Source organism: Salvelinus sp. IW2-2015, linkage group LG8 (assembly GCF_002910315.2).
Source record: "Salvelinus sp. IW2-2015 linkage group LG8, ASM291031v2, whole genome shotgun sequence".
In the NCBI taxonomy this organism is placed as follows: domain Eukaryota; kingdom Metazoa; phylum Chordata; class Actinopteri; order Salmoniformes; family Salmonidae; genus Salvelinus; species Salvelinus sp. IW2-2015.
The window spans coordinates 14165761-14191005 of NC_036848.1; the positions used below are offsets into that span (position 1 = coordinate 14165761).

General features: G+C 42.1%; 2 protein-coding genes across 5 annotated transcripts; both read right to left on the reverse strand.

Moving 5' to 3' along the window:
* Nucleotides 1-234: 234 nt before the first annotated feature.
* Nucleotides 235-8067, reverse strand: LOC111967469 (ubiquitin-like protein 3). Of its 2 annotated transcripts, none has more exons than XM_023992512.2 (5): nt 7633-8067; nt 4836-4944; nt 4380-4466; nt 4036-4113; nt 235-959 (listed from the first exon to the last, which is right to left on the reverse strand). In XM_023992512.2, exons 1-5 carry the CDS (start codon nt 7657-7659, stop codon nt 907-909), a joined length of 354 nt encoding a protein of 117 aa, XP_023848280.1. In that variant the 5' UTR covers nt 7660-8067; the 3' UTR covers nt 235-906. The 2 variants fall into 2 exon arrangements, with proteins under 2 accessions (XP_023848280.1, XP_023848279.1); XM_023992511.2 differs by lacking the exon at nt 7633-8067 and adding an exon at nt 5103-5234.
* Nucleotides 8068-8768: 701 nt separating this feature from the next.
* Nucleotides 8769-24912, reverse strand: LOC111967470 (cationic amino acid transporter 3-like). 3 transcript variants are annotated; one of them, XM_023992513.2, is made up of 12 exons: nt 24768-24912; nt 18407-18828; nt 17833-17994; nt 17460-17631; nt 17048-17166; nt 16088-16310; nt 15595-15734; nt 15372-15474; nt 13340-13575; nt 12986-13152; nt 12686-12794; nt 8769-12520 (listed from the first exon to the last, which is right to left on the reverse strand). In XM_023992513.2, exons 2-12 carry the CDS (start codon nt 18771-18773, stop codon nt 12378-12380), a joined length of 1941 nt encoding a protein of 646 aa, XP_023848281.1. In that variant the 5' UTR covers nt 18774-18828; nt 24768-24912; the 3' UTR covers nt 8769-12377. The 3 variants fall into 3 exon arrangements, with proteins under 3 accessions (XP_023848281.1, XP_023848282.1, XP_070300856.1); XM_023992514.2 differs by lacking the exon at nt 24768-24912 and adding an exon at nt 24352-24565; XM_070444755.1 differs by lacking the exons at nt 17048-17166; nt 17460-17631.
* Nucleotides 24913-25245: the final 333 nt, after the last annotated feature.

Sequence of the window (25245 nt, forward strand, 5' to 3'; positions counted from 1 at the left end):
ACACTTAGGAGTTAGTTTAGATTCTTCTTCTAGCTAAACCAGTTCATCCTCAAGGAGGTGATCCAACATGACAATGTCACACACATCCACTCAGGTGTTGACACAGCTGTCCATTTACAACTTTGAACTCTTCCTCTGTGTTGGTCCAGGAACGAACACGTGGCCCATGGCACAGAAAGATGCACCACTCCAGTCCACTGGTGCTATTGCAGACTAAACACTCCCTGCCAGTATGAGGCAACTACTGTACACAGTCTACATCGGGTGAGGGGGACGGCACTTTGTATAACAGTAGGAAATGATTCTCTTCCTCTAAGACGGGAAGGGGATGGGAAGATTAAGACCATACATAAAACTTACAAAGACACACTTTCAAATAAACAACCCAGTTAAGTGCCAACCCCGTGGGAACTTCCATTTCATTAGCAGAAAGACACATGGAGCAAACTGTATGCCGTGTCTTCAAGGGTAATGCAAACAACTGTATGCACAGTACGGGTCAAAGTTCCAAAGAGTTTGTTAGTGTTTCTTTGTAAGGTGAGTCTTCAAAACCTGTATATCCTCCCCCGGTTACACAGGATATATGCTCCTCCTGGGTAACCACAGATATTATATGTACAAATTCTTAACATGATTTTACAACAGAYAGAAGGAAAGGCAAAATTTGGCAAAAGGGTGAACAAAAGAAAATCGATTTGAATAAATTGGCACGYAAAAAACCTACATAATTCCTAAGCCACCGATTGGGCCAGAGTGCAACAAACACGTGCAACAAACACACGCCCGCTGACAGCTCTGTGACCCATCTTCCTGTGATCTCCCCAAATCCAGGGTTGACGGGCAGACAGAAGCCGAGCATAGGATGAATGTGGGGGAGGGGAGTGAAAGGATTGTTGTTTGTTGTTTTTACAAGAGCAGACAGCAGTTGCTCTCTGTGATCTTCTCCCGGTTACGCTGACCTACAAAGAGGACGATACAAAGAAACTTGACATCAGACAACGAAAGAGAAAATATCACACCAGACTTTCAGGTTTAAAGGGACAATAAGGCCTATATCTGTAGCAATTACAGCTCAACAGTGTCCCTGACACTGGTGTTAAGTACTTAAGTAGTATCTTTTGGTATCTGTACATGTATTATTTTTGACAATTTACTTKACTACATTCCTAAAGAAAATAATGTACTTTTTACTCCATAAATTTTCCCTGACATCCAAAAGTTACATCTTGAATGCTTAGTAYMACAGGAAAATGGTCCAATTCAAGCACTTATCAACAGAACATCCCTGGTCATCCCTACCTCCTCTGAACTGGCGGACTCACTACACACACATGCTTCGTTTGTAAATTATCAKATCGTATTTGTCACATGCACCGTATACAACAGGTGTAGACCTTAGTGAAATGCTTCCTTACAAGCACTTAACAATGCTGTTAAGAAAAATAAGTGTTAAGAAAGTATTTACTCAAACTGAAGTAAAAAATAAATAAAAAATAGAAAAATAAATAAAGCGCAACAATACAATAACGAGACTATACAGGGGGTACCGGTACAGAGTCAATGTGCGGAGGCACCGGTTAGTCGAGGTAATATGTACATGTAGGTAGAGGTAAAGTGACTAATTATGTCTGAGTGTTGGAGTGTGCCCCTGGCTATCTGTAAATTTAGAAAATGGTGCCATCTGGTTTGCTTAATATAACAAATTTGAAATGATTTAGACTTTTACTTTTGATACTTAAGTATATTTCACTAATTACATTTACTTTTGATACCTAAGTTTATTTAAAACCAAATACTATAACTGGCTGACTACACCGCTCGCAAAATAGATTTAGAAATCTATATTATTCAYTTATTGCACCCACACTGCTCACGAGCGTCTGCGTGGCCAAGGGCTAAAATAGAAGTCAGTTCTATTTGTGCCGCAGATCACGCTGCAAGTCCTGCCTCTCCCATCTCCTCATTGGTTTATAGAAGCAAGTACCCACGTGCCATCTCCTCACTGGTTTTACCCACGTGGGTGACTGAAAGACGAACGAGGTRAGTGGCGGTAATGCACCTAATTTATGAAAGTTMCCAATATATATAAAGTCAAGAGAAGAAAAAGACTAGAAGGAGGAGAGGTGACTAGAAACGATTCGGTTGACCATTTGTGTGGATTAATTGTCGGAGTAGAGGACCTTGTGCATTTCAGGTAAAATAACTCAATGTTTATATCCCAGGACAAATTAGCTAGCAACAGCAAGCTAGCTAAATAGGACAAATTAGCTAGCAAGTGCAAGCTAGCTAGCTAAATTGCCATAAATATTTAATGCTTTTCGACCTGTCCCCAAATTAATGTAATTGGTTCAGAGTTTGTTTTGATATTTTAACCTGCCTGTCGTGATCGCGTTTAGTGTGGGGGGACAAAATAAATGTATGCACGATGGTGCACGCACGCAGCCGGTTTGGGTTTCGTGTCAGACTTTAGCAGTATTTTACTGGGTGACTTTCAGTTGTGTCATTATATTAACTTCTCTAGGGTAGGGGGCAGCATTCGGAATTTTGGAWGAAAAGCATGCCCAAATTAAACTGCCAGCTACTCAGCCCCAGAAGATAAGATATGTATATTATTAGTAGAGTTGGATAGAAAACTCTGAAGTTTCTAAAACTGTTTGAATCATGTCTGTGAGTATAACAGAACTTATTTAGCAGGCGAAACCCCGAGGACAAAKCATTCAGWTTWTTTTTTTTAGGTCACTCTTTTCAATGGATTTRCATTGGGAATCCAGATTTCTAAGGGACCTTCTTGCAGTTCCTACCGCTTCCACTSGATGTCAACAGTCTTTAGAAATTGGTTGAGGTTATTCCTTTGTGTAATGAAGAAGTACGGCCATCTTGAACAAGAGWCACTCGAAGTGTCCTGTTTGTTAGAGGCGCGTGACCAGAAAGCTAGCTCCAGTTTGTTTTAATCCTGTATTGAACACAGATCATCCCGTCTTCAATTTTATCGATTATTTACGTTAAATACCTAAAGTTGTATTACAAAAGTAATTTGAAATGTTTTGGCAAAGTTTACAGGTAACCTTTGAGATATTTTGTAGTCACATTTCACAAGTTGGAACCAGTGTTTTTCTGGATCAAACGCGCCAAATAAATGGACATTTTGGATATATATCGACGGAATTAATCGAACAAAAGTACCATTTSTGATGTTTATGGGACATATTGGAGTGTCAACAACAGAAGCTCGTCAAAGGTAAGGCATGAATTATATTTTTATTTCTGCGTTTTGTGTCGCGCCTGCAGGGTTGAAATATGCTTCTCTCTCTTTGTTTACTATGGCGCTATCCTCAGATAATAGCATCGTTTGCTTTCGCCGAAAAGCCTATTTGAATTCTGACATGTTGGCTGGATTCACAACCAGTGTAGCTTTAATTTGGTATCTTTCATGTGTGATTTAATGAAAGTTAGATTTTTATAGTAATTTATTTGAATTTGGCGCTCTGCATTTTCTCTGGCTTTTGGCCAAGTTAGACAGTAGCGTCCCGCCTAAACTCAGATTTTTGGATATAAATATGAACTTGACCGAACAAAACATACATGTATTGTGTAACATGAAGTCCTATGAGTGTCATCTGATGAAGAGTGATTCATTTTATCTCTATTTCTGCTTTTTGTTACTCCTCTCTTTGGCTGGAAAAATGGCTGTCTTTTTCTGTGACTTGGCTCTGACCTAACATAATCGTTTGGTGTGCTTTCGTCGTAAAACCTTTTTGAAATCGGACACTGTGTCTGGATTTACAACAAGTGTATCTTTAAAATGGTGTAAAATACTTGTATGTTTGAGGAATTTAAATTATGGGACTTCTGTTGTTTTGAATTTGGCGCCCTGCAGTTTCACTGGCTGTTGACGAGGTGGCGTCCCACATACCCTAGAGAAGTTAAGGCATTTTTACTTTTTTACAATTGGGTACGTTTTCCAACCACTGGTCCATGACAGCTAGGTGAAGGGATGAATCAGAGAACCAGAGAGCGCAAGAGAAAGGTTCTCACCATGGGAGTTAGGTTCTGGCAGGGTCTCTCTGGCAACCAAGTGCATGACAGTTGTTCGGCCAGGGGGCAGCTTTAAAGCTTTGAAAACAAAAAGGACAGACAATGAACAATTCATATGCAGAATATATAATCACAAGATAATCCTCTTTAATTATGGCATTAGTAAGCATGCTCAGAATGTCCATTCTCCATCTTTGATGACAAGTTCATTACAGTGAATGTCCTCAACTGTGGCACATTTTAAATCAGAATTAATTTCAAAGGACAAAGGTCATACAGTATTCACTAGTTTATTTTAGCCCGGTAGCATGGTGTGTGTGTGTATAAGAGGGTCCATCAAGTACCGCCCAGGGTGACGCTGCCATGCAGGAAGCGTCCCTGGAAGATGAGGCGCAYGATGCTGGCGCTGCCCACCTGCTCCTCCTCCCATCCTGATGCAGAGATGAGACAACAACATTAGAYCAACACTCAGAAGCAGTCTAATATCACTAGTGCCAGACAGCCACTCAGACAGAGACTTCCTGCAGTGGTTGAACACACAAACATGGCTGCCATCGTCAGTGGTTTGAAGGCGGCATATAGTGTTTAGAGCCAAGGCATTGTGTAACAACTGTCCCWATAATAACTGGAATGTGGTCCCCGTGACAAGAGACAGAAAGCATGTTTTTAAATCCGACCCAGACTAAGAAGAATTAAGAAAGTTGCAAATTGACCTGATTAATTCTGCAATACAACTCAATATAAAAAAAGACAGTGTTGTGGTTGTTCCCTGATCCACYTCCCAACATGCACAAACTCACCCAAGGGCCAGTTATCAAAGACGTGCTTGGCGATGTCCATGGCCGAGTCGTTGGGGGAGAAGATGAAGTCTTGTGTCTTCCCACTGACCAGGATAAGACGCAGATTCACCTGAAAAATCGCCCAAACAAAACATCTTAATAATCCTACACATGGCTCTACAGAAATCCCACAATTTCAGAATGATACGGTCTACACTTCCACCCCGTCGAGCAATGAGAAGCATGTAGCTTAGCCTAATCACATGGAATCCTTCCGTTTTCTCTCACCTCGAATGACATGAGATGKCCCTCGGAAGCCTGCACTGAAATTGACATTCCTGTCTAATTAGATTTCTCTGGTGCAGATCTCTGCCCCGTTTAACTGGGCTGCTTCCTTCAGAGAGGACTYAGCTCGTTGTGAAGTGAGCCCCTATAGCAGGACAATGCACAGATAAGGGTGGAGCTGGGGGGGTGAAGTGGGCCTTCAGCGCTGTGGGCAGCTCCTCTCTCTGGGCTGTTGGCCTAATGCGATAACCCCAGGTGTCCCAGACAGCCCTGGGCCACGTTATTAAATTTACATGGCCAATGCGTAACCCAGGGGCGTAGTTGTGTGTGTGAAGGAGGGAGGGGGCTGGGGAATTTTCCCTGCTCTTCTTTGTACCCACCCAGTTCACTAAATGAACCCATTTTAAAAGAAATTGAAGAAAAAATGTMTTGGCCATGCTGTTGCACTAATTGTACTAGCAACTTACGACATGTTAGCCTTACAAAAAAAAGAACAAAAAAAGGGACCATTTCATCTGTATTAGTCATTTACAGAATCCAAAGAATCCATTTTAGGAGACTTGGGTAATTGCATTTTCTTTCATAGATTTCAATCGCTCCTTGGTTTAACGATTACATCATCAACATGGTGTTTGCACAGTGTTTGGCTGGGAATAAATGCCCTCATTGAAAACCAAATGAGGACAACAAATGAAGGTAAGGCAGGTTGTTCAGGGTTCTGCAATGAGTCAAATTCCAAATGCCACAGAGAATAAATGAACCCCCCCTCCCCCCAACTAATAAGTCGTACGGGTATTGAAATCCATTTGGGAAATAAACAGCATTTTACATGAAGTAGTGCAACTCAGAGGTTACTGTCAGATGCTCCATGTAGGCTATGTAAACGGCATCTATTATAAACTCATCAATTCGACAATCATAAAATATCCGCTACCGGTAAGTAGCCTTAAGCATACARGGCAGCTCCTACACAGGAAGAGACCCCTGGCTCATAGCCTTCCCTCCTGCGGTGGCAGCAGCCCCAGGTCAGGACCTCTAATAGTGAAAAAAGCTCTGAAGCATCATTAGCCTATGGCCGGAAGCRACACTCCACCCCTGTGAATCTCTCCATCAGTTGACAGATCGTAACACGCTGCGCAAACACACTTCATCAGAGTAGATATTGGTATCCCACCACAATCCAATAAATGGCTTGGAAATCATGACAAATATCCTACCCTTACAAACACTATCATATTTTGGATACCAATATCAAAGTTACGGTAAAAATTGAATGGGTAATTCCCCCACATAATAAAATATGTTCATTTGTCCCTAAACTTTCTGGTGGTAAATCGGGGAAGCCAGAACAAAGAATCTGTGCCACAAGGTGTATTGTCAGGATAGTCCTACACTGAGCTGTTTACAAACACGCCGACCCTACTAAGCCCCTCCCCTATGCACTGCATAACCTCTGAGTGGGGTTAGATACCAAAGTCATCATTAACAAGCCCCCTCCCKCCCATCCCTGGCTTCCCTTCATCCCTTTTATCCTCAACCAAACAAAACAAACTCGAATCTGCCTAGCTGCCCTTGGTTCTTTTTTTAACCATCAAGGATATCCTCTTAGACTATCCAATCAAGAGAAACATTAACTTCAAAAACTCAGCTTTGAAGTAACAGAAAAGGTCTGTGCAACACATGCGTGCATTGGAAACAGAAAGGCACTTAGACCGTATTGCTACTAAGTCACTCTGGATAAAAGCGTCTGCTAAATTACCAAAATATCAATGTAAATATGAACAAAATATTTGCAGAAGTAGACAACTCTAGAGCACTACAAGCTGGCATAGGTACAACAGGGCAGGCGGCCTAGAGTAGCCTATCAGCCTTTTCATTGATTTGAGATCGTTTGTGATTTCAAATTGACTGGTTCTCCTCAGTCCCTACAATCAATCTCCTCTTCATCCCTGATTTAACACAACAGTGCCATGGACAAGGTCTTTGCCTTTACACATGTCAACTGGGTTTGTTTGGAGAATAACCGTATTCAAAATGGGTGGAGCTGTGATTTTMTGATAGGAAGACAATCAATTAAGGCTCATCTAGAAAAAATGTGGGTCAATCTCAAAATGTAGTTTGACAGATGGTGATTACAGAAACAGCTATTCTGTTTGTGAGAGTGTTAACGTTAGTCCCTGATCCTGGCTCCTAACCCCCAAATACATTTGGGCTCCCGAGTGGCGCAGCAGTCTAAGGCACTGCATCTCAGTGCTAGAGGCGTCACTACAGACACCCTGGTTCGAATCCTGGCTGTATCACAACTGGCCGTGATTGGGAGCCCCACCAGGCAGCGCACAATGGGCACAATGGGCCCAGTGTTGGCCGGTGTAGGCCGTCATTGTAAATAAGAATTTGTTCTTAACTGACTTGCCTAGTTAAATAAACATTCCATTTAAAAATGGAAAACATAACATGCATTATAACCATTTTAATATTAGACATACAGGATCTTATGCAGTAAGGATTGTGTTGGATTGCAATGAATACTCACCATATCGAGATCCCTTGCAGTTGTCATGGTTCTGAAGCAGATCTGAACAGAACCGAGTGTACTGCGCTTCGCTGGTTGAGACCGGGCCAACCCCCTGGCACAAAGAGCACTGTGTGCGTTTCACTACTCTCACCCCTCTTTCCTTCTCTGCTTTCAACAGCCTAGCACCTTCTCAAGCGCGCTGACAARGTGAACAAATTGGTTGCTATATTCGCCCGTTCGTGTGATATCTGCGAACGATGGAGGCTAGTAGGTAGCAAGCTTATCTGCCCAATCAACCACTGTCTAGCAATCATACACTCACTGCTAGACAGTCGCTATTTAGCTAGCATTRGGCTAGAAATTAGCTAGCTAGCTTCAGTAGCTTGCCAACACGAATACTTAGAAAACTATTAGTCACAAACACATTAGATGGCTCTAAACTCGTTGCTTTAACCTTAATAACGATTTTTACTGAAAACCCTCCATTACTGCTTGACAATATGTAACTAGTAACATGACTAACTAGCAAGGAGCTAAGTTAACTAGCTAACGTTACTTCTGGGTTGTGGCAATTTACAAGGTTGGTTTCTTGAAGAAAACATATACTTCACTAACGATTACGTTTGAGTGAAGAAGCTCATTACGGAAACATTGACAGAAATGTAAAGTTAACTTATTAGTTAGCTAGTTACCTGGCTAAAATCAAAAAAGCTAGCTAAGGTTAGCTGAAAATATCGGACTGCGGCAGAAAAGCGGAACAGAAAAGACAAACAGCGATATCTCTACCCTTAATCTTACTAATAAACTCACAGTTTCGATTACTGTACCAGTATAAAACAAGTACTTAAATATTTAGCTACGCATRCCAATGGTTAAAAGTATCCAATGTTCGAGAGTTTCTGTTGGTCAGAAAAACATCGAACCTAGCTGCTGCTTGTTGAAGAATAATGGCAGGACATTTAAAGACACAGGAAATCAGCTGGTTGTCAACATAGGAAACGAAAATACACCACAACAAAGTATGTCTGGGAGTTGAAGTCTTGCCATAAGATTCCATTTTGATTGAACAAGTTATGACACCAAGGCAATAAACAACATACATTTGGATAATTTGTGTTGAAGCCACCTTTTACAGAAAGACTGGGAAATTATAATTGAAAGTTAAGCCAGAAATCAGTTTATTTTGGATGATTAAAATTTACTTACAAAACATTTATACACAGTAATTTCTCTTGACACATTTACAGATATAAAATAGTTTAAATAGAACATGTTCTCATGAGTAAGAATACAAATGGTCATGAAACTGTCAGTACACAATCTATTTTATATATATTTAAAAAAAATACTGTTCTGATGACCTCAAGGTTATGTGTGTTAAAAGCAATGTTTGTAAACATAATGTTGTAATTTACTCCACAAAACATTGTACGGAGACACTTATGTAATCTGCAAGGCTTTGCAACATGATGCTGTAACAAGCTTTGAGCCCTTTGGAACCATTAAAAATGGTTAAAGAACTGTAATAAAACAAGCAGGCCAAACAAAAATACCAACCACAAAACACAATAGAATGTATAATTAAGCAAGAAGGCCCGAGGGGGTGTGGTATATGTGCACGACAACGCGGAGTGCCTGGATACACCACTTAGCCATGGTATATTGGCAATATACCACAAACCCCCGAGGTGCCTTATTGCTATTATAAACTGGTTACCAACGTAATAAGAGCAGTTGCGTCATACCCATGGTATACAGTCTGATATACCATGAGTTTCAGCCAATCAGCATTCAGGGCTCCAACCACCCAGTMTATAATGTCTTACGAATTGAAAAGGATTAGCAAACCGCTATACACATGTACTTGAAAGTAAACAGTTCAACTGACAAAATAACATTGTAAAAGCTCAAAACAGAGAGAATGGAGAATGTCAAGCACAAACAATATTCATTGTTAATGGAATCATAACCTATCTTTACAAAGTTGTTTTTAGAAACAATGACAGTCTGAAAATATCCCCACTTTCACTCACAGCTATTTGTAGTTTGTTTTCTAGCCCATTTTCCAATAAGACTGGACTGTCTTGATCTTAAAATCTTCATTTGATACCAATAACAGCGGATATCAATTGTAATTGATAATCTGTGGTGACAATTTCCACATCAAACAGGCATAGAATACAAATAACAGTTTCATACCCTTAAAGTGAGGAACTGAAAATGTAGACTGAGGCACATAGTTAAACAGCAAAAAGTTGATGTAAACAACACCACACAAAGTTTCTATAAACAGAACTTGACTGAGGCTGGTGGGCTTTTCAGTTCAAGTTATTACTACATTCAGTTAGACACTCATTAGAGTTAGCGATTAAAACCCAGGCCCCTCTTTCAATGACACAATTATATACAAACAGTTATGTACACAATTATACATGGAACCAGTCAGGTGGGTAACATGTACCACAAGCTTAAGACCTTCGAACAGAAATGTAACCTGAAAGCCTTTTAATGCAACTCCAGAAATTATACTAGTTTCATGTATTGGAATCCCTTCTCTGCCTTTCACTAGTGTCAGTTTTGGGCTGAATATACTAATCCCCCCCCCCCTCAGTGTACCTTCCTACAGACATCTCTCTATTTGGTAGAGTTTGTATATCATCATGGTACAAAAATAAGTTATTTCTCTCGTCACACAATCTCTACCTTTAAGCCTTTGAGTGCATCATTTTAAACCGAATAATTATTTGGGCAGCTCTTAAAATAAAAAACATTTTAACATACATAAATATATATATATATATGTATCCAACAAAAATATACATGCATGTTTCTGTATAAATATTTAAACAAAATTATATAAATTATTGTTTAAAAGAATATTCAAAATTTGAACTTTTGGGTAAGGACTCTCTATAGTATAGACTCTATCTCTCTATAGTGCAYACAGTGAGTTCTGGGATTGTTTGACACTCTGCTTGGTATTGCCTGTCCTCAAAGAACACAAATAAAACCATAGTGATTGACCTACATGGACAGGAGGACACGCAACACCACGTACCCTGTTGATGTGCTTACTGACTCACAGGGCAAAGACACAAGAGACCAGATGTCATTTGGGGGAAAATGGCTGAATTGAGGCAGAAACAACCAGGCACTAGAATAACACGTTAAAGTGGAGAAACTCTGTTTCCTTACCATTTGTACCACCTAAATGACATCATCATTGAGACAAAGAACCCTTTCAACATTTAGATATGCAGAAATGTGGCAAGTTCATGTTGACAGAGTATATACAGTGCATTCGMAAAGTATTCAGACCCCTTGACCTTCTCCACATTGTTACAGCCTTATTCTAAAATGGATTTAAAAAATTTAAAATATCCCCTCAATACCCCATAATGACAAAGCAAAAACAGGTTTAATAAAAAAAAATATATATTCTAAAATTTAAAAMAATTATCACATTTACATAAGTATTCAGACCCTTTACTCAGTACTTTGTTGAAGCACCTTTGGCAGCGATTACAGCTTTGCGTCTTCTTGGGTATGACGCTACAAACTTGGCACACCTGTATTTGGAGAGTTTCTCCCATTCTTCTCTGCAGATCCTCTCAAGTTTTGTCAGGTTGGATGGAGAGTGTCGCTGCACAGCTATTTTCAGGTCTCTCCAGAGACGTTTGATCGGGTTCAAGTCCGGGCTCTGGCTCGGCCACTCAAGGACATTCAGAGACCTGTCCCGAAGCGACTCCAGCGTTGTCTTGACTGTGTGCTTAGGGTCGTTGTCCTGTTGGAAGGTGAACCTTCGCCCCAGTCTGAAGTCCTGAGCGCTCTGGAGCAGGTTTTCATCAAGGATCTCCCTGTACTTTTCTCCCTTCATCTTTTCCTCGATCCTGACTAGTCTCCCAGTCCCTGCTGCTGAAAAACATCCCCACAGCATGATGCTGRCACCACCATGTTCCACCGTAGGGATGATGCCAGGTTTCCTCCAGACATGACGCTTGGCTTTCAGGCCAAAGAGTTAAATCTTGGATTCATCAGACCAGAGAATCTTGTTTCTCATGGTCTGAGAGTCCTTTAGGTGCCTTTAGGCAAACTTCATGTGCCTTTTACTTCCGTCTGGCCATTCTACCATAAAGGCCTGATTGGTGGAGTGCTGCAGAGATGGTTGTCCTTCTGGAAGGCTCTCCCATCTCCACAGAGGAACTCTGGAGCTCTGTCAGAGTGACCATTGGGTTCTTGGTCACCTCCCTGTTCAAGGCCCTTCTCCCCCGATTGCTCAGTTTGGCAAGGCGGCCAGCTCTAGGAAGAGCCTTAGTGGTTCCAAACTTCTTCCACACTGTCAACTGTGGAACCTTATATAGACAGGTGTGTGCTTTTCCAAATCATGTCCATCAATTGAATTTACCACAGGTAGACTCCAATCAAGTTGTATAAACATCTCAACGATGATCAATGGAAACAGGATGCACCTGAGCTCAATTCCGAGTCTCATAGCAAAGGGTAAATAAGGTATTGGTTTTTTATTTTTAATAAATTWGCAAAAATTTCTAAAAACCTGTTTTTGCGTTTTCATTATTGTGTGTAGATTGATGAGGGAAAACATTAATTTAATCKATTTTAGAAGAAGAATAAGACAGAAAGTTAAGACTGTTGTGGCACAATTCCCAGAGAGTTGAAAAAACCCAGATAAGAATGTGCTCCTGTTCAAGGCTTGCGTGGTATGTCGTTGGGGCAAATACCATCTACTCCACCACTATTCTCCTCTAAGACATCATTCCTTCCACCTCACTSTCATCCTCTGCCAGGTAGTTGGGGCTCTTTGATCGGAGGACTGGCTCAAATTTACCYCGGTTGGGTGTGGCCTCTGAGCTGTTCTTAATCCCGTAACCAAAGTAGATGATAAAACCTAGGAGAGAGAGGGAAGAAGGAAGAAAAACTGATTTAAACAGTGATAAGCTACGGCATGCCAAAGGTGAACCTCACTGACACACTGTACTTGCGTTACACAAAGTTGTGTAACACAGATAGGCGCAAGAGGCAAATAAATAATAGGGGTGGCAATCTCACTAACCAATAGTCATCCACACTGCAAAGCGACACCACGTTGGCCCATCCAGCTGCATCATGAGGTAAATGTTGACAAAGATACTGACCAATGGCAACACTGGGAGTAGGGGTACCTGAAGGGATTCAAAATGTTTATTTTGTACATTAAACCACACACTGGACATATTCAAGTCTAACAACTACAAAATATTTTCTAATTCACTTTTATGCGAAGAGCTGATGAGGAAACGTTTAGTAAATGGAAACTGGTTTCTCAAGAAAATGTTTGTGAAATGAGTCCTGTGACTGAAAACTTCCATCATACCTTAAAGGTGAGTGACTGTCTGCTCGGGGGCTGTCTCCATATGATGACCACACACAGGAAGGAGAAGAAGGCCAGTATCGCACATATGGTGACCCACACTGGGTGGCCACTTACCACCTCTGCCCCACACACAGACAGTACTATGCACAGCAGGGTGAACACCACAGCTAAAGAGAGAAGAGAGATTGTTAACTTAGCATGTACAGTGGAATCTTATTAAATAATTTCAATGTATTCTCTCATTTGCATTATCAGACAGCTGCTTCCAGTATGCCAACCCTCTCAAAAAAGGCTAACTTAAATATAGCTTTAAACACCATCAACACTTCACCCTGTCAAAAGGGGGAGACTCACAGATGACAGCGGTAGTGATGTAGACGATGAGCCCGGAGGTCTTGGTTGGGACGTCACAGCTGGGCACCAGCAGCATCTTGAGGATGAACCGCTCCCTGAGGGGCCTGGTCTCCCCCTCACTCTCCTGGCCAAACTCATCCCCACTGTCCCCCTCTGCCATGGCTGCCCTCTGCAGACCCACCAGCTCCACCAGCTTCTCACTGGCACCACTAACACCCAGGGTGCCCGGTTGGTACCTGAGAACAAATACACATACAGTTGAAGTRGGAAGTTTACATACACCTTTGCCAAATACATTTAAACTCAGTTTTTCACAATTCCTGACATTTAATACCAGTAAAAATTCCCTGTCTTAGGTCAGTTAGGATCACCACTATATTTTAAGAATGTGAAATGTCAGAATAATATTAGAGAGAATGATTTATTTAATRTTTTATTTATTTCATCGTATTCCCAGTGGGTCAGAAGTTTACATACACTCAATTAGTATTTGGTAGCATTGGCTTTAAATTGTTTAACTTGGGTCAAACGTTTCATGTAGCCTTCCACAAGCTTCCCACAATAAGTTGAGTGAATTTTGGCCCATTCCTCCTGACCAAACTGAGTCAGATATGTTAGGCCGCCTTGCTCGCACACACTTTTTCAGTTCTGCTCACAAATTTTCTATGGGATTGAGGTCAGGGCTTTGTGATGGCCACTCCAATACCTTGACTTTGTCGTCCTTAAGCCATTTTTCCACAACCTGGGAAGTATGCTTGGGGTCATTGTCCATTTGGAAGACCCATTTGCGACAAAGCTTTAACTTCCTGACTGATGTCTTGAGATGTTGCTTCAATATATACGCATAATTTTCCTCCCTCATGATGCCATCTATTTTGTGAAGTGCACCAGTCCCTCCTGCAGCAAAGCACCCCCCACAACATGATGCTGCCACCCCGTGCTTCATGGTTGGGATGGGTGTTCTTCGGCTTGCAAGCCTCCCCTTTTTCCTCCAAACATAACAATGGTCATTATGGCCAAACAGTTCTATTTTTGTTTCATCAGACGAGAGGACATTTCTCCAAGTACAATCTTTGCTCCTATGTGCAGTTGCAAACCGTAGTCTGGATTTTTTATGGCGGTTTTGGAGAGGTGGCTTCTTCCTTGCTGAGCGGCCTTTCAGGTTATGTCGATATAGGACTCGTTTTACTGTGGATATAGCTACTTTTGTACCTGTTTCCTCCAGCATCTTCACATGGTCCTTTGCTGTTGTTCTGGGATTGATTTGCACTTTTCGCACCACAGTACGTTCATCTCTTGGAGACAGAACGCGTCTCCTTCCTTAGCGGTATGACGGCTGCGTGGTCCCATGGTGTTTATACTTGCGTACRATTGTTTGTACAGATGAACGTGGTACCTTCAGATGTTTGGAAATTGCTCCCAAGGATGAACCAGACTTGTGAAGGTCTACACTTTTTTTCTGAGGTCTTGGCTGATTTCTTTTGATTTTCCCATGTCAAGCAAAGAGGCACTGAGTTTGAAGGTAGGCCTTGAAATACATCCACAGGTACACCTCCAATTGAATCAAATTATGTCAATTAGCCTATCAGAAGCTTCTAAAGCCATTACATCATTTTTTGGAATTTTRCAAGCTGTTTAAAGGCACAGTCAACTTAGTATATGTAAACTTCTGACCCACTGGAATTGTGATAAAGTGAATTATAWGTGAAATAATCTGTCTGTAAACAATTGTTGGAAAAATTACTTGTGTCATGCACAAAGTAGATGTCCTAACCGACTTGCCAAAACTATAGTTTGTTAACAAGAAATTTGTGGAGTGGTTGAAAAATGAGTTTTAATGACTCCAACCTAAGTGTATGTAAACTTCCGACTTCAACTGTAGGTAGAATTCAGTCAACCCTTACTTTACTAGTTACGTACTTTACTAGAACATTTTCATTTACAGCAAAGAGTTGGATATTTGAGGAATCAAATGTGTTTGTGACTCTTAAAAAAAAAAAGAAGGGTATTAGCTATAATCCTCTGTGCTAACCTGAGGATAAGCACGCACACAGCCACTAGTGTGTATGCCAGGAGAGTTCCTATCGACATCAGGTCCACCAGGGCTGCCAGATCAAACAGGAATGCCATCAAGGCTGCCGAAAGAAAGAATAGGTTTCAATTCTAAGCAGCATAGGGTAGCAGCTAAACAGTTGACAGAAAACAAAGTGTTGGTGCACAAAGGAGATAKTTAGTAAAACATGAGCTAAGCTTACCTGCTACAATACCCGACACAATGGTGGCTAACAGGGGGGTCTTGGTTTTGATGTTCATCTTTGAGAGGAAACGGAAGAGCAGGCCGTCCTCAGCCATGGCATAGATTACACGGGGCATGGGGAACATTGAGCCCAGTAAACTGGACAGGGAAAAGAGAGAAAGACTCAGACAAAGTAGTCGCCATCACACAGAGGCCAGCCATGTCTCTGGACAGTCCACAAACACTGAATGACCCCGAAATAAGTTAACACATGAAACAAACACTTTTGGGTTTATATATTCCACATCATAATTTGTGTCTGTTCCTTTGCCTGCAAATAATCACAAACAAAAAAGGAATTGAAACCACAGTATATGAAAATAAACATCTGTTCAAACCCAGAAATAAATATCTAACTAAAAATAGCCTGCCATCTGGGTGCCTTTTAACCTTTGATAGAAGTGCACACAAGGACATGAGGAAGTCTCTATGGGAAACTGTCTYTCAGTCACCTGGTGGAGAGTGCACAGAGGGAGCCCACAGCCACGATGTAGCGGGCAGGGTCCCAGTGCACATACTTGAAGGCCTCTGGCAGCGGGCTCTCTTTGTTCAGCAGGTAGTAGGGCATCATGAGAGTGAGGGCTGCAGACACCCCGAAGTAGGCAAAGAAACAGATGAGCAGAGAAGCCACGATACCGATGGGGATGGAACGCATGGGGTTCTTGGCCTCTTCACCTGTGGAAAAAGATAAAGACGGTTTAGATTTGACAGTCGTCAACCACAGGTACATTTTACATTTACTTTTTAGCCATTAAGGGGACGCTCTTATCCAGAGAATACATGTTCATACTGGTCCCCCGTGGGAATCAAACCCACAACCCTGGCGTTGCAAGTGCCATGCTCTACCAGCTGAACCACACGGAACCAAAACATTAAGAACACCTGCTCTTTCCATGACATAGACTGACCAGGTGAAAGCTATGAACCCTTATTGATGTCACTTCTTAAATCCACTTCAGTCTGTGTAGATGAAGGAGAGGAAACAGGTTAACAAAGTATTTTTAAGCCTTGAGACATTGATTGTGTATTTGTGCCATTCAAAGGGTGAATCGGCAAGACAAAAGATTTAACTGCCTTTGAACGGGGTATGATGGTCGGTGCCAGGCGCACTAGTTTGTGTCTCAAGAACTGCATCACTGCTGGGGTTCACACAACAGTTTCCTGTGTGTATCAAGAATGGTCCACCACCCAAAGCACATCCAGCCAACTTGACACAACTGTGGGAAGCATTGGAGTCAACATGGCCAGCATCCCTGTGGAACGCTTTCAACATCTTGTAGAGTCCATGCCCTGACGATTTGAGGCTGTTCTGAAGGCACAAGCAGGGGGTGCCGTGCCACTCAATATTACGAAAGTGTTCTTAATGTTGTGTGTAAATCATTGGTATCAAGAGACGAGAGGAAATTGCCTACTTGTGGTTGCGATGCAGTCGAAACCCACAAAGGCGTAGAAGCAAGTTGCTGCACCAGAAAGGACTCCACTGAAGCCGAATGGAGCAAAACCCCCGTTGCCAAACTTCTCTTTAATGATCCTGGACAAAGAAAGAGCAGGGGACTGGTTATAATTATTATTTAATAAAGTTATTGAAGTAGCCTGGAAAATAAAGAAAAACGGCAAAGAGAAAGATAATAATTTCATATTGAGTCTTCAGGAAGAGAACTGGTATCCCTAATGGTTGATGTCTCTAAAGGAGTTAATATATTTTTTGTAAACAGACTCATATATTCAACTACTGCCTAGGGCTGATTTTAAAACACCATTCCTGCCTAATAAACCACTCCTCATGAGCTCTTCTGTCTGTCTGCCAGCTGGTTGGTGACTCACTCTGTATCAGTGATGTTGGATGTGTTGACAAAGTACTCGACAGTGAGGTTCCAGTTAGTACGGTCTCCCTTCACCAGTCCTGAGATGATGACGAAGCCCAGCACCACCAGGTTGACCCCCGTGAAGATCTTGTTCACCAGGGCCGACTCACTCACGCCAAACGCCAGCAGGCCTGTGTGGGTGTTGGCAAAGTGTCAGGGCCACAGACGTGGGCAGCGACCAAGCACAGCCAATCATAATGCTAAACTGAATGGGCACTCTTCGCATGCCCTAATGCAGGAATGAAGAGCCCTATCATTGTAGCTGTATTTTCGCTGAGGGTGTGTATAATGCTTTCAAATGTGTTCAGAGTTATGTTAAACGAGAGCCTCACCAGTGAGCAGCAAGATCAGGATGAGGGCGAAGAGGTCTGGGTATTCAGCCAGAATCTTCCCAGGGACCTTGATGGACATGGAGGCTCTGAAGAAGTCTGAGATCTTCTGTTCAACCAGGTTGTCAAAGGTGGAGCTCCAGGCCCGAGCAACACTGGCTGTGCCTGAAAGAGGGAGAGAAGAGGAAGGGAGCGAGAGGAAGAGATTTATAATGACAGAAGTTGGAGTCACACTTTCAAGGGCCCTTCTGTCAAGAGGCAATCCTTCTAGAGGACCAATCTGCCTGTAAAACCTCTTCAGCTCAAGTCCTCATCAGAATCTTAATTATTCAGCTACTCAGAATTGCTGATAATCTCAATTGACTGTCTTGGGTATTGCAGTAATATCCCTGCTTAGAGTAATGAGGAAAAATGAGAGATTTATCATTGCACCTCTCATATCCTGTTTAAACCTCAAACGTGTTTCTTGCAACTTTATAAGATACAAACAATTAAAACGTTCCCTCCCCCCATTTTGAATGACATCCCTTCTTAATCTCAAATCCCTCATTTTCTCTAACTCCCACTTCTGACTCACCTATGACATAGGAGAGGATGAGGTTCCAACCAGTGATGAAGGCCCAGATCTCCCCCACTGTCACATAGCTGTACATGTAGGCTGAACCAGTCTTTGGCACACGGGCACCAAACTCAGCATAACACAGACCAGCAAGGACGGAGGAGAGCGCTGCGATGAGGAAGCAGAGCACGATGGCTGGGCCGGCCTTCTCCCTGGCCACCTCTCCAGCCAGCAAATAGACGCCGGCCCCCAGAGTGGATCCCACCCCCAGGGCTATCAGGTCCAGTGTGCTCAGGCAGCGGGCGAAGTGGCTCTCTTCCTGGTTACAGTCCAGCGCTCGCCGCCTGAGCAGCATCTTACCAAAGGAAGCTAGCTTCTTAGCCATGGTAGGACAGGAGGTCACCAAGTCAAGAGGAGATGAAGGATCTTCTTACAGCCGGCTGGGGAAGAGGAGAAATAAATAAAATACGCTGCATTCGGAAAGTATTCAGACCCGTCYACTTTTTCCAATTTCTTTTTACATWACAGCCTTATTCTAAAATTGATTAAATTGTTTTGRTTCCCCTCATCAATCCACACACAAACAAAATACCCCATAATGACGAAGCAAAAACAGGTTATTAGAATGTTTTACAAATTTATTCAAAATAAAAAACTTATATCATATTTACATAAATATTCAGACCTTTTTTCTTAACCTTTATTTAACTAGGCAAGTCAGTTAAGAACAAATTCTTATTTCCAATGACAGCCTTGTTCAGGGGCAGAACGACAGATACTTACCTTGTCAGCTCGGGGATTCGATCTTGCAACCTTCCGGTTACAAGTCCAACGCTCTAACCACTAGGCTACCAGCCGCCCCATGAGACTTGAAATTGAGCTCAGGTTCATCCTGTTTCCATTGATCATCCTTGAGATGTTTCAATCACTTGATTGGAATCCAACTGTGCTAAATTCAATTGATTGATCATGATTTGGAAAGGCACACACCTGTCTATATAAAAGGTCCCACAGTTGACAGTGCATGTCAGAGCAAAAAACAAAGCCATGAGGTCGAAGGAATGGTCCTTAGATCTCAGACAGGATTGTGTCGAGGCACAGATCTGGAYAAGGGTACCAAAACATTTCTGCAGCATTGAAGGTCCCCAAGAACACAGTGGCCTCCATCATTTGTAAATGGAAGAAGTTTGGAACCACCAAGACTCTTCCTAGAGCTGGCCGTCCYGCCAAACTGTGCAATCTGGGGAAAAGGGCCTCAGTCAGGAAGGTGACCAAGAACCTGATAGTCAATCTGTCATAGCTCCAGAGTTCCTCTGTGGAGATGGGAGAACCTTCCAGAAGGACAARCATCTCTGCAGCYCTCCACCAATCAGGCCTTTATGCAATTGGCCAGACGGAAGCCACTCCTCAGTAAAAGGCACATGACAGCCCACTTGGAGTTTGCCAAAAAGGCACCTYAAAGGACTCTCAGACCATGAGAAACAAGATTCTCTGGTCTGATGAAACCAAGATTTAACTCTTTGGCCTGAATACCAAGCGTCACYTCTGGAGGAAACCTGGCACCATCCCTATGGTGAAGCATGGGTGGCAGCAGCATGCTGTGGGGACGTTTTTCAGCGGCAGGGACTGGGAGACTAGTCAGGACCGAGGGAAAGATGAACGGAAGAAAGTACAGAGAGACCCTTGATGAAAACCTGCTCTAGAGCGCTCAGGACCTCAGACTAGGGCGAAGGTTAACCTTCCAACAGGACAACYACCTTAAATACACAGCCAAGACAACGCAGGAGTGGCTTCGGGACAGGTCTCTGAATGTCCTTGAGTGGCCCAGCCAGAGCCCGGACTTGAACCCGATCGAACTTCTCTGCAGAGACCTGAAAATAGCTGTGCAGCAACGCTCCCCATCCAACCTGACAGAGCTTGAGACGATCTGCAGAGAAGAATGGGAGAAACTCCCCAAATACAGTTGTGCCAAGCTTGTATCATCATACCCAAGAAGACAGCTCTCACACACACACACACACACAACAGGAGTGATTTGAAGGACAAGCCCAGACACTGAAGTGTTTATCACGGCCCACTCTTGGATGCAGAACTGCTTTAACTCAGTGACATTTGTGGGTTTTCCAGCATGAACTGCTCATTCCAAGTCCTGTTACAACTTCTTAAATTGGGATTAGGTCTGGACTTTGACTAGGCCATTCCAAAACTTCACATTTGTTGCTTGAAAACGAGCAGTTCATGCTTGAAAACCCATACATGTCGCTGAGTTAAAGCAGTTCTGCATGTAAGAGTGGGCCAAAATTCCTCCACAGCGATGTGAGAGACTGATCAACAACCACAGGAAGCGTTTGGTTGGAGTCATTGTAGCTAAATGTGGCACAACCAGTTGTTGAGTGTAAGGGTGCAATTACTTTTTCACACAGGGGCATTAATATTTCAGATCCAATCAAAATAAAAGATAGACAGTCAGGGAGAATAAAAAAATAAAAAAATAAAATAAAAATGAATTTAGCATTTTGTTATGTTTGAGCAAAAAAAATAAGAACATTATCCATGGCAAAGTGCATAGAATTGCAGGAAACTAGCTTTAAAACTGCAACAACAAAAAATCTCAGCTCCATGGCAGAATATGTAGAATCGCAGGAAATTCGATTTAAGACTGCAAAAAAAAGAAAAGGAATTGGCCTAAAAATGCTAAAATGTCAAATTTTGCCACGACAACGGCCGAACGAGCTCATTGGCACGCCCCCCTACCACGACAACCATCTAAGGCCCMTTTTGATCCAGAAAAAAKCCTGATTGGTACAGATCTGTACCTGGGAACAGAGCTCATTAGAATAAAAGCCAGTGTGTAGAATAATATCCAAACATGCAAAGGAGGATATTACATTTTTCTACCTTTGTGTACCTGTTCAGGATACATCACCATGAAGAGAATGACATAAATAATTATGCATTTCTGTACAGAACAGGGACCCATGATGTCATTCTGTTACCAGGTGTTTATCTACTTCACTTAGTAGTTCAATAACAAAAATAGWTTTTTTTCAAACTCAAGGTGTCATGTTGTAGCTGACACACCATTCTTTCTGACATCTTTGAATCTTAATTCGGGGCAGATATTCAACTGAGTTTTTGGAAAACGTGGTCACATAAAAAAGTTGAAGGAGATTAAAATTTTACATCTGCACTGTTCTTTAATTAAATGTATCTTTGAAAAATGTTCAGTGGGAACTGTTAAAAGTAGTCATTGTGCTTAGTGTTGTATGGTTTGTTTAACTTTGCAATCAATTGTTTTTGTTTGGCATACTTTTAAAGTGAAAAATAGGAGGTTCAGCGTCATTCTGTTAACGTGTAAAACCCCATTCTCTCTACAGATCTCAACCTGACACTAGGATAACTTGCTTCTAAAGGCAGGCTGGCTGAATAGTGAATAATGGCAGGCAGCCATTTAGGCATAGACAGTGACAGCTCTGTCCCGACCTCTGGCTGGTGGTCCCTCACGGGAAGAAAACCATGCAGTAGTGTTGACCAGTACCCTGACCTTGGCAGAGACCATAGTGAATCTGAAAGACTAGCTAAGGGAGAGATTTAAGAACCCCATTCATTTGCAGCCAGAAGAAAAACTAAAATAGGAGAACAAAGAAAAMAAATAAGAAAAGAGAAGAGGGAGAAAGGGGGGCAAATAGGAGGAATGGCAGCGACGTTGGCAAAGAAAGCATGGGAGAGAGAGACAGGGTAATGGAAAAACCTGATGAAGGGCCTATGACTTGACACACCAGACCGATTTAAATTTTAAAGAAGCATAAGAAAAATAGAATCGCCACATCCAACGGTGCCCAAAACAGCTATCATTAAACAGGAAGGAATAGCCTAGCTGTCTAAGCCCACTGTTAGGGCGCCATGGTTGGACATAATAAAGCTCTCCTGTCTGGCGATGGCTTCGAGTTGAAGGYTTGATCCTTGGCACACACACACACCGGAGAGGCCATGCAAGTTTAATCAGGTCGAGTCTGGGAAACACACCTTATCAGGAGGAAGAGCATCTATGTCAACTCTGTTTGGCTGACAAAAGACAACACCTACAGGGAACACAGACTACACAGGTGACTGCATAGCATACACCCATTCATATCTCAGGCCCTTGTTCTCAATCTGTAGTGTACACACTATAGGCTATGAGTTCAACAAATAGGCATAACTCAGTCACTACACACACAGCACTTACCATTTGCTAACCATTTGAACAGTAACATATTGCTGACTTTAGGCTGACAATAGGGATACAGTCAATGGGATTGCAAGGTCTGCTTGTCTGCGTGTGTCAATCTACTAGAATCAGTAGGCTGACATACTAGCCAGGAGAAGTTGAGCCAGCCAGTCTCTGCAATCACAACTAGGCCTAAATCAAGCATAGAGTTGGCCTTTCTCCTCCATTAAGAGGATAATCGGCAACGTTACGTAAGCCTTCTAACCTTCTTGGAAATAATTTGCCATGACTATGGGCTCTATTCAAGCTGATTCCGTGATAGAAATGTAAAGGTAATTTCCCATTGAGCCGACATATGCAGCGTTTACCGTGAATGAGGTCTCTGCTAAAGCGGGAACATTGCTTTTAAATCTCAATCACGCTGTATAGCTGAACTTACACGATGCGGATTGAATAGAGCACTGTTTGTGTAGCCTAGAAAGAGTATGGCGTAGTGTGTGGGCTAAACTAACCAAAGTCTTAGCAATAGGTTGTGGGAGCTGAAGTAATGAGTCGTTCTGGTCATGTATAAGCAGGTGTATTCTCAATACAATTGTAAAAGATAGAAGAACCATTGTAAAAATAATTTATGACAGAAAATCTGGCCTAGGTGCCAGGACATTTCCGAATTCAACAACGCTACATTGTTGTCTTGCCATGGCTACAACAAGTTGTTCCATGCTCACAGAGTTTGAGTAAATAAAGAAAAATAACAGTTCTACAGTTCATGATTAAATTTAAACAGTTCAAGTTAACAGGCCACTTTCAGAAGACCAAGCATCATATGACAATGGAATCATTGCCAATGTTTATTAAGGAATGAGGCAGGGCATAATGCTCAATTTGCAGGTCCTGGAATCCAGGACGGGTGTTTCCATGGTTACCTCACTTCYCCTCATCTGAAATGACACCAGTTGGTGCACACTGCATTTGCTATTCATCAGATCCTTTCCTCCAAAAGGGCAATCTAATTATGGGCCATGATGACAACAGAGCATCAGCAGCCAGCTTTCTTTTTATTAACGTGCCCATGTCTCCACAATAATGCAATTCACCAAAAGGCTGAAAGATCTTCTGGAGTGCCCATTCTATACATGGAGGTTAACTCTTATWGTAGGCTTATGCCATTCATTTGATCACTTCCAAGTGAGCTGTTTACCTCATCACCCTACCAACACCACACACTATCCTCTCAGCCCGGGAGCACTCACAGGTCTCAAGCAGATGAAACTTACTCAGCCTGGGAATCTCTCCATGGAGTGACACTCCRTCAGCAGGGCTCTTTCACACTAGTCTTTCCAGTCACAGTAAATGGCTAAAACACGCAAACATTACTTGGAATCCCAACAGAAGGTAGGTGTGGTGGTTTGATTGGTGGTTAGGTTTCTTGGCTGAAAAAAATAAAATAAAAATATACCCTACAGAAATAGGGACACCGGGAAAAGACATGCCTCAGCAGGTAAATTTGAACATAGTTATGCAAACCATTAACATAGAGCCAAGCATTCCACAATAGAAACTGTCAGTACTACGTTTGCAGATTAAGCAGCAATAGGATATCCAAGGCTATATTTGGTTTAAATATTGTAGTTGGAGGGACATTATTACCTAGCTAGACAAGATTAATACATTCAAGAGTGAAAGGGCTACAGGCTTGCAAAGAGCAATGCAGAGGTCAGTGTTTTGACAAGGAACAAAGTAAACAGCCACCCACCTGATTCCAGGGGTACAGATGGCTAGATAGGTCAAATACAGAATGAATGGTCGACACTCAAATATTAATCTAGCTAACTACATAAAACAACGACAGAGTCTGATTTACGTTTGGGTTCAACTAGCTATTGCTGACGATGTGAGTCAGAGCACGCGAGTCTTGTAGCCTGGCACAAATCGTAGTCGCGCGTGGATTGTGGTAGCCATGCTGGACATCGCGAAAATGTCCAGCAGACCAACCAACAACTGCCACATTCGTTCCAGCTACTGCTATTCACTATACATCWCCCTATCTTGAATTTCAGAGTTCATTGATTTCTATCGGTGAGCGGTCGCATTTYGTTCACTCTTGGAACACATAGCTAGCAAATTCAATTTACATTCGATGCCTTTGGTAAATAACTTATAGCTACATACCTGAGGAATTGATGGGCACAGAAATAAATTCTGCGATCAGATGGAACATCTGTCTTTACAGTCCGAAAAAGGTGTAACTGTAGAATATGACTACTCTAAATGGCACAACCAATGTATTTTGTTTGGCTAAAAGTGTAAACATCCCGCCTCTACTCAACTCTCATTGGTTGTCATCATCCGGGGAAATAGCAAGATTAATGTGATTTGTCAGACGTCATTGGAATGTAAGCAACGTCAATACCTTTTAATTACAAAAGGTAACATTTCCACATGGAACTAATGTATTAAATTCCTTAAAATTATGTGAGTKATTTAATTTTAATAGAACGGACGTCTATTTATCTACTACAGTGTAGTAGTAGATTCAATTCCTTTTTTACGTCACTATTACACCAGGTATGGTTATTTCCATCTGGTCTGGTCGCTTTCTTGCCTTGTCCTCTTCTTGACCACTGGTTTGAAAGATAACTGAGGAAAG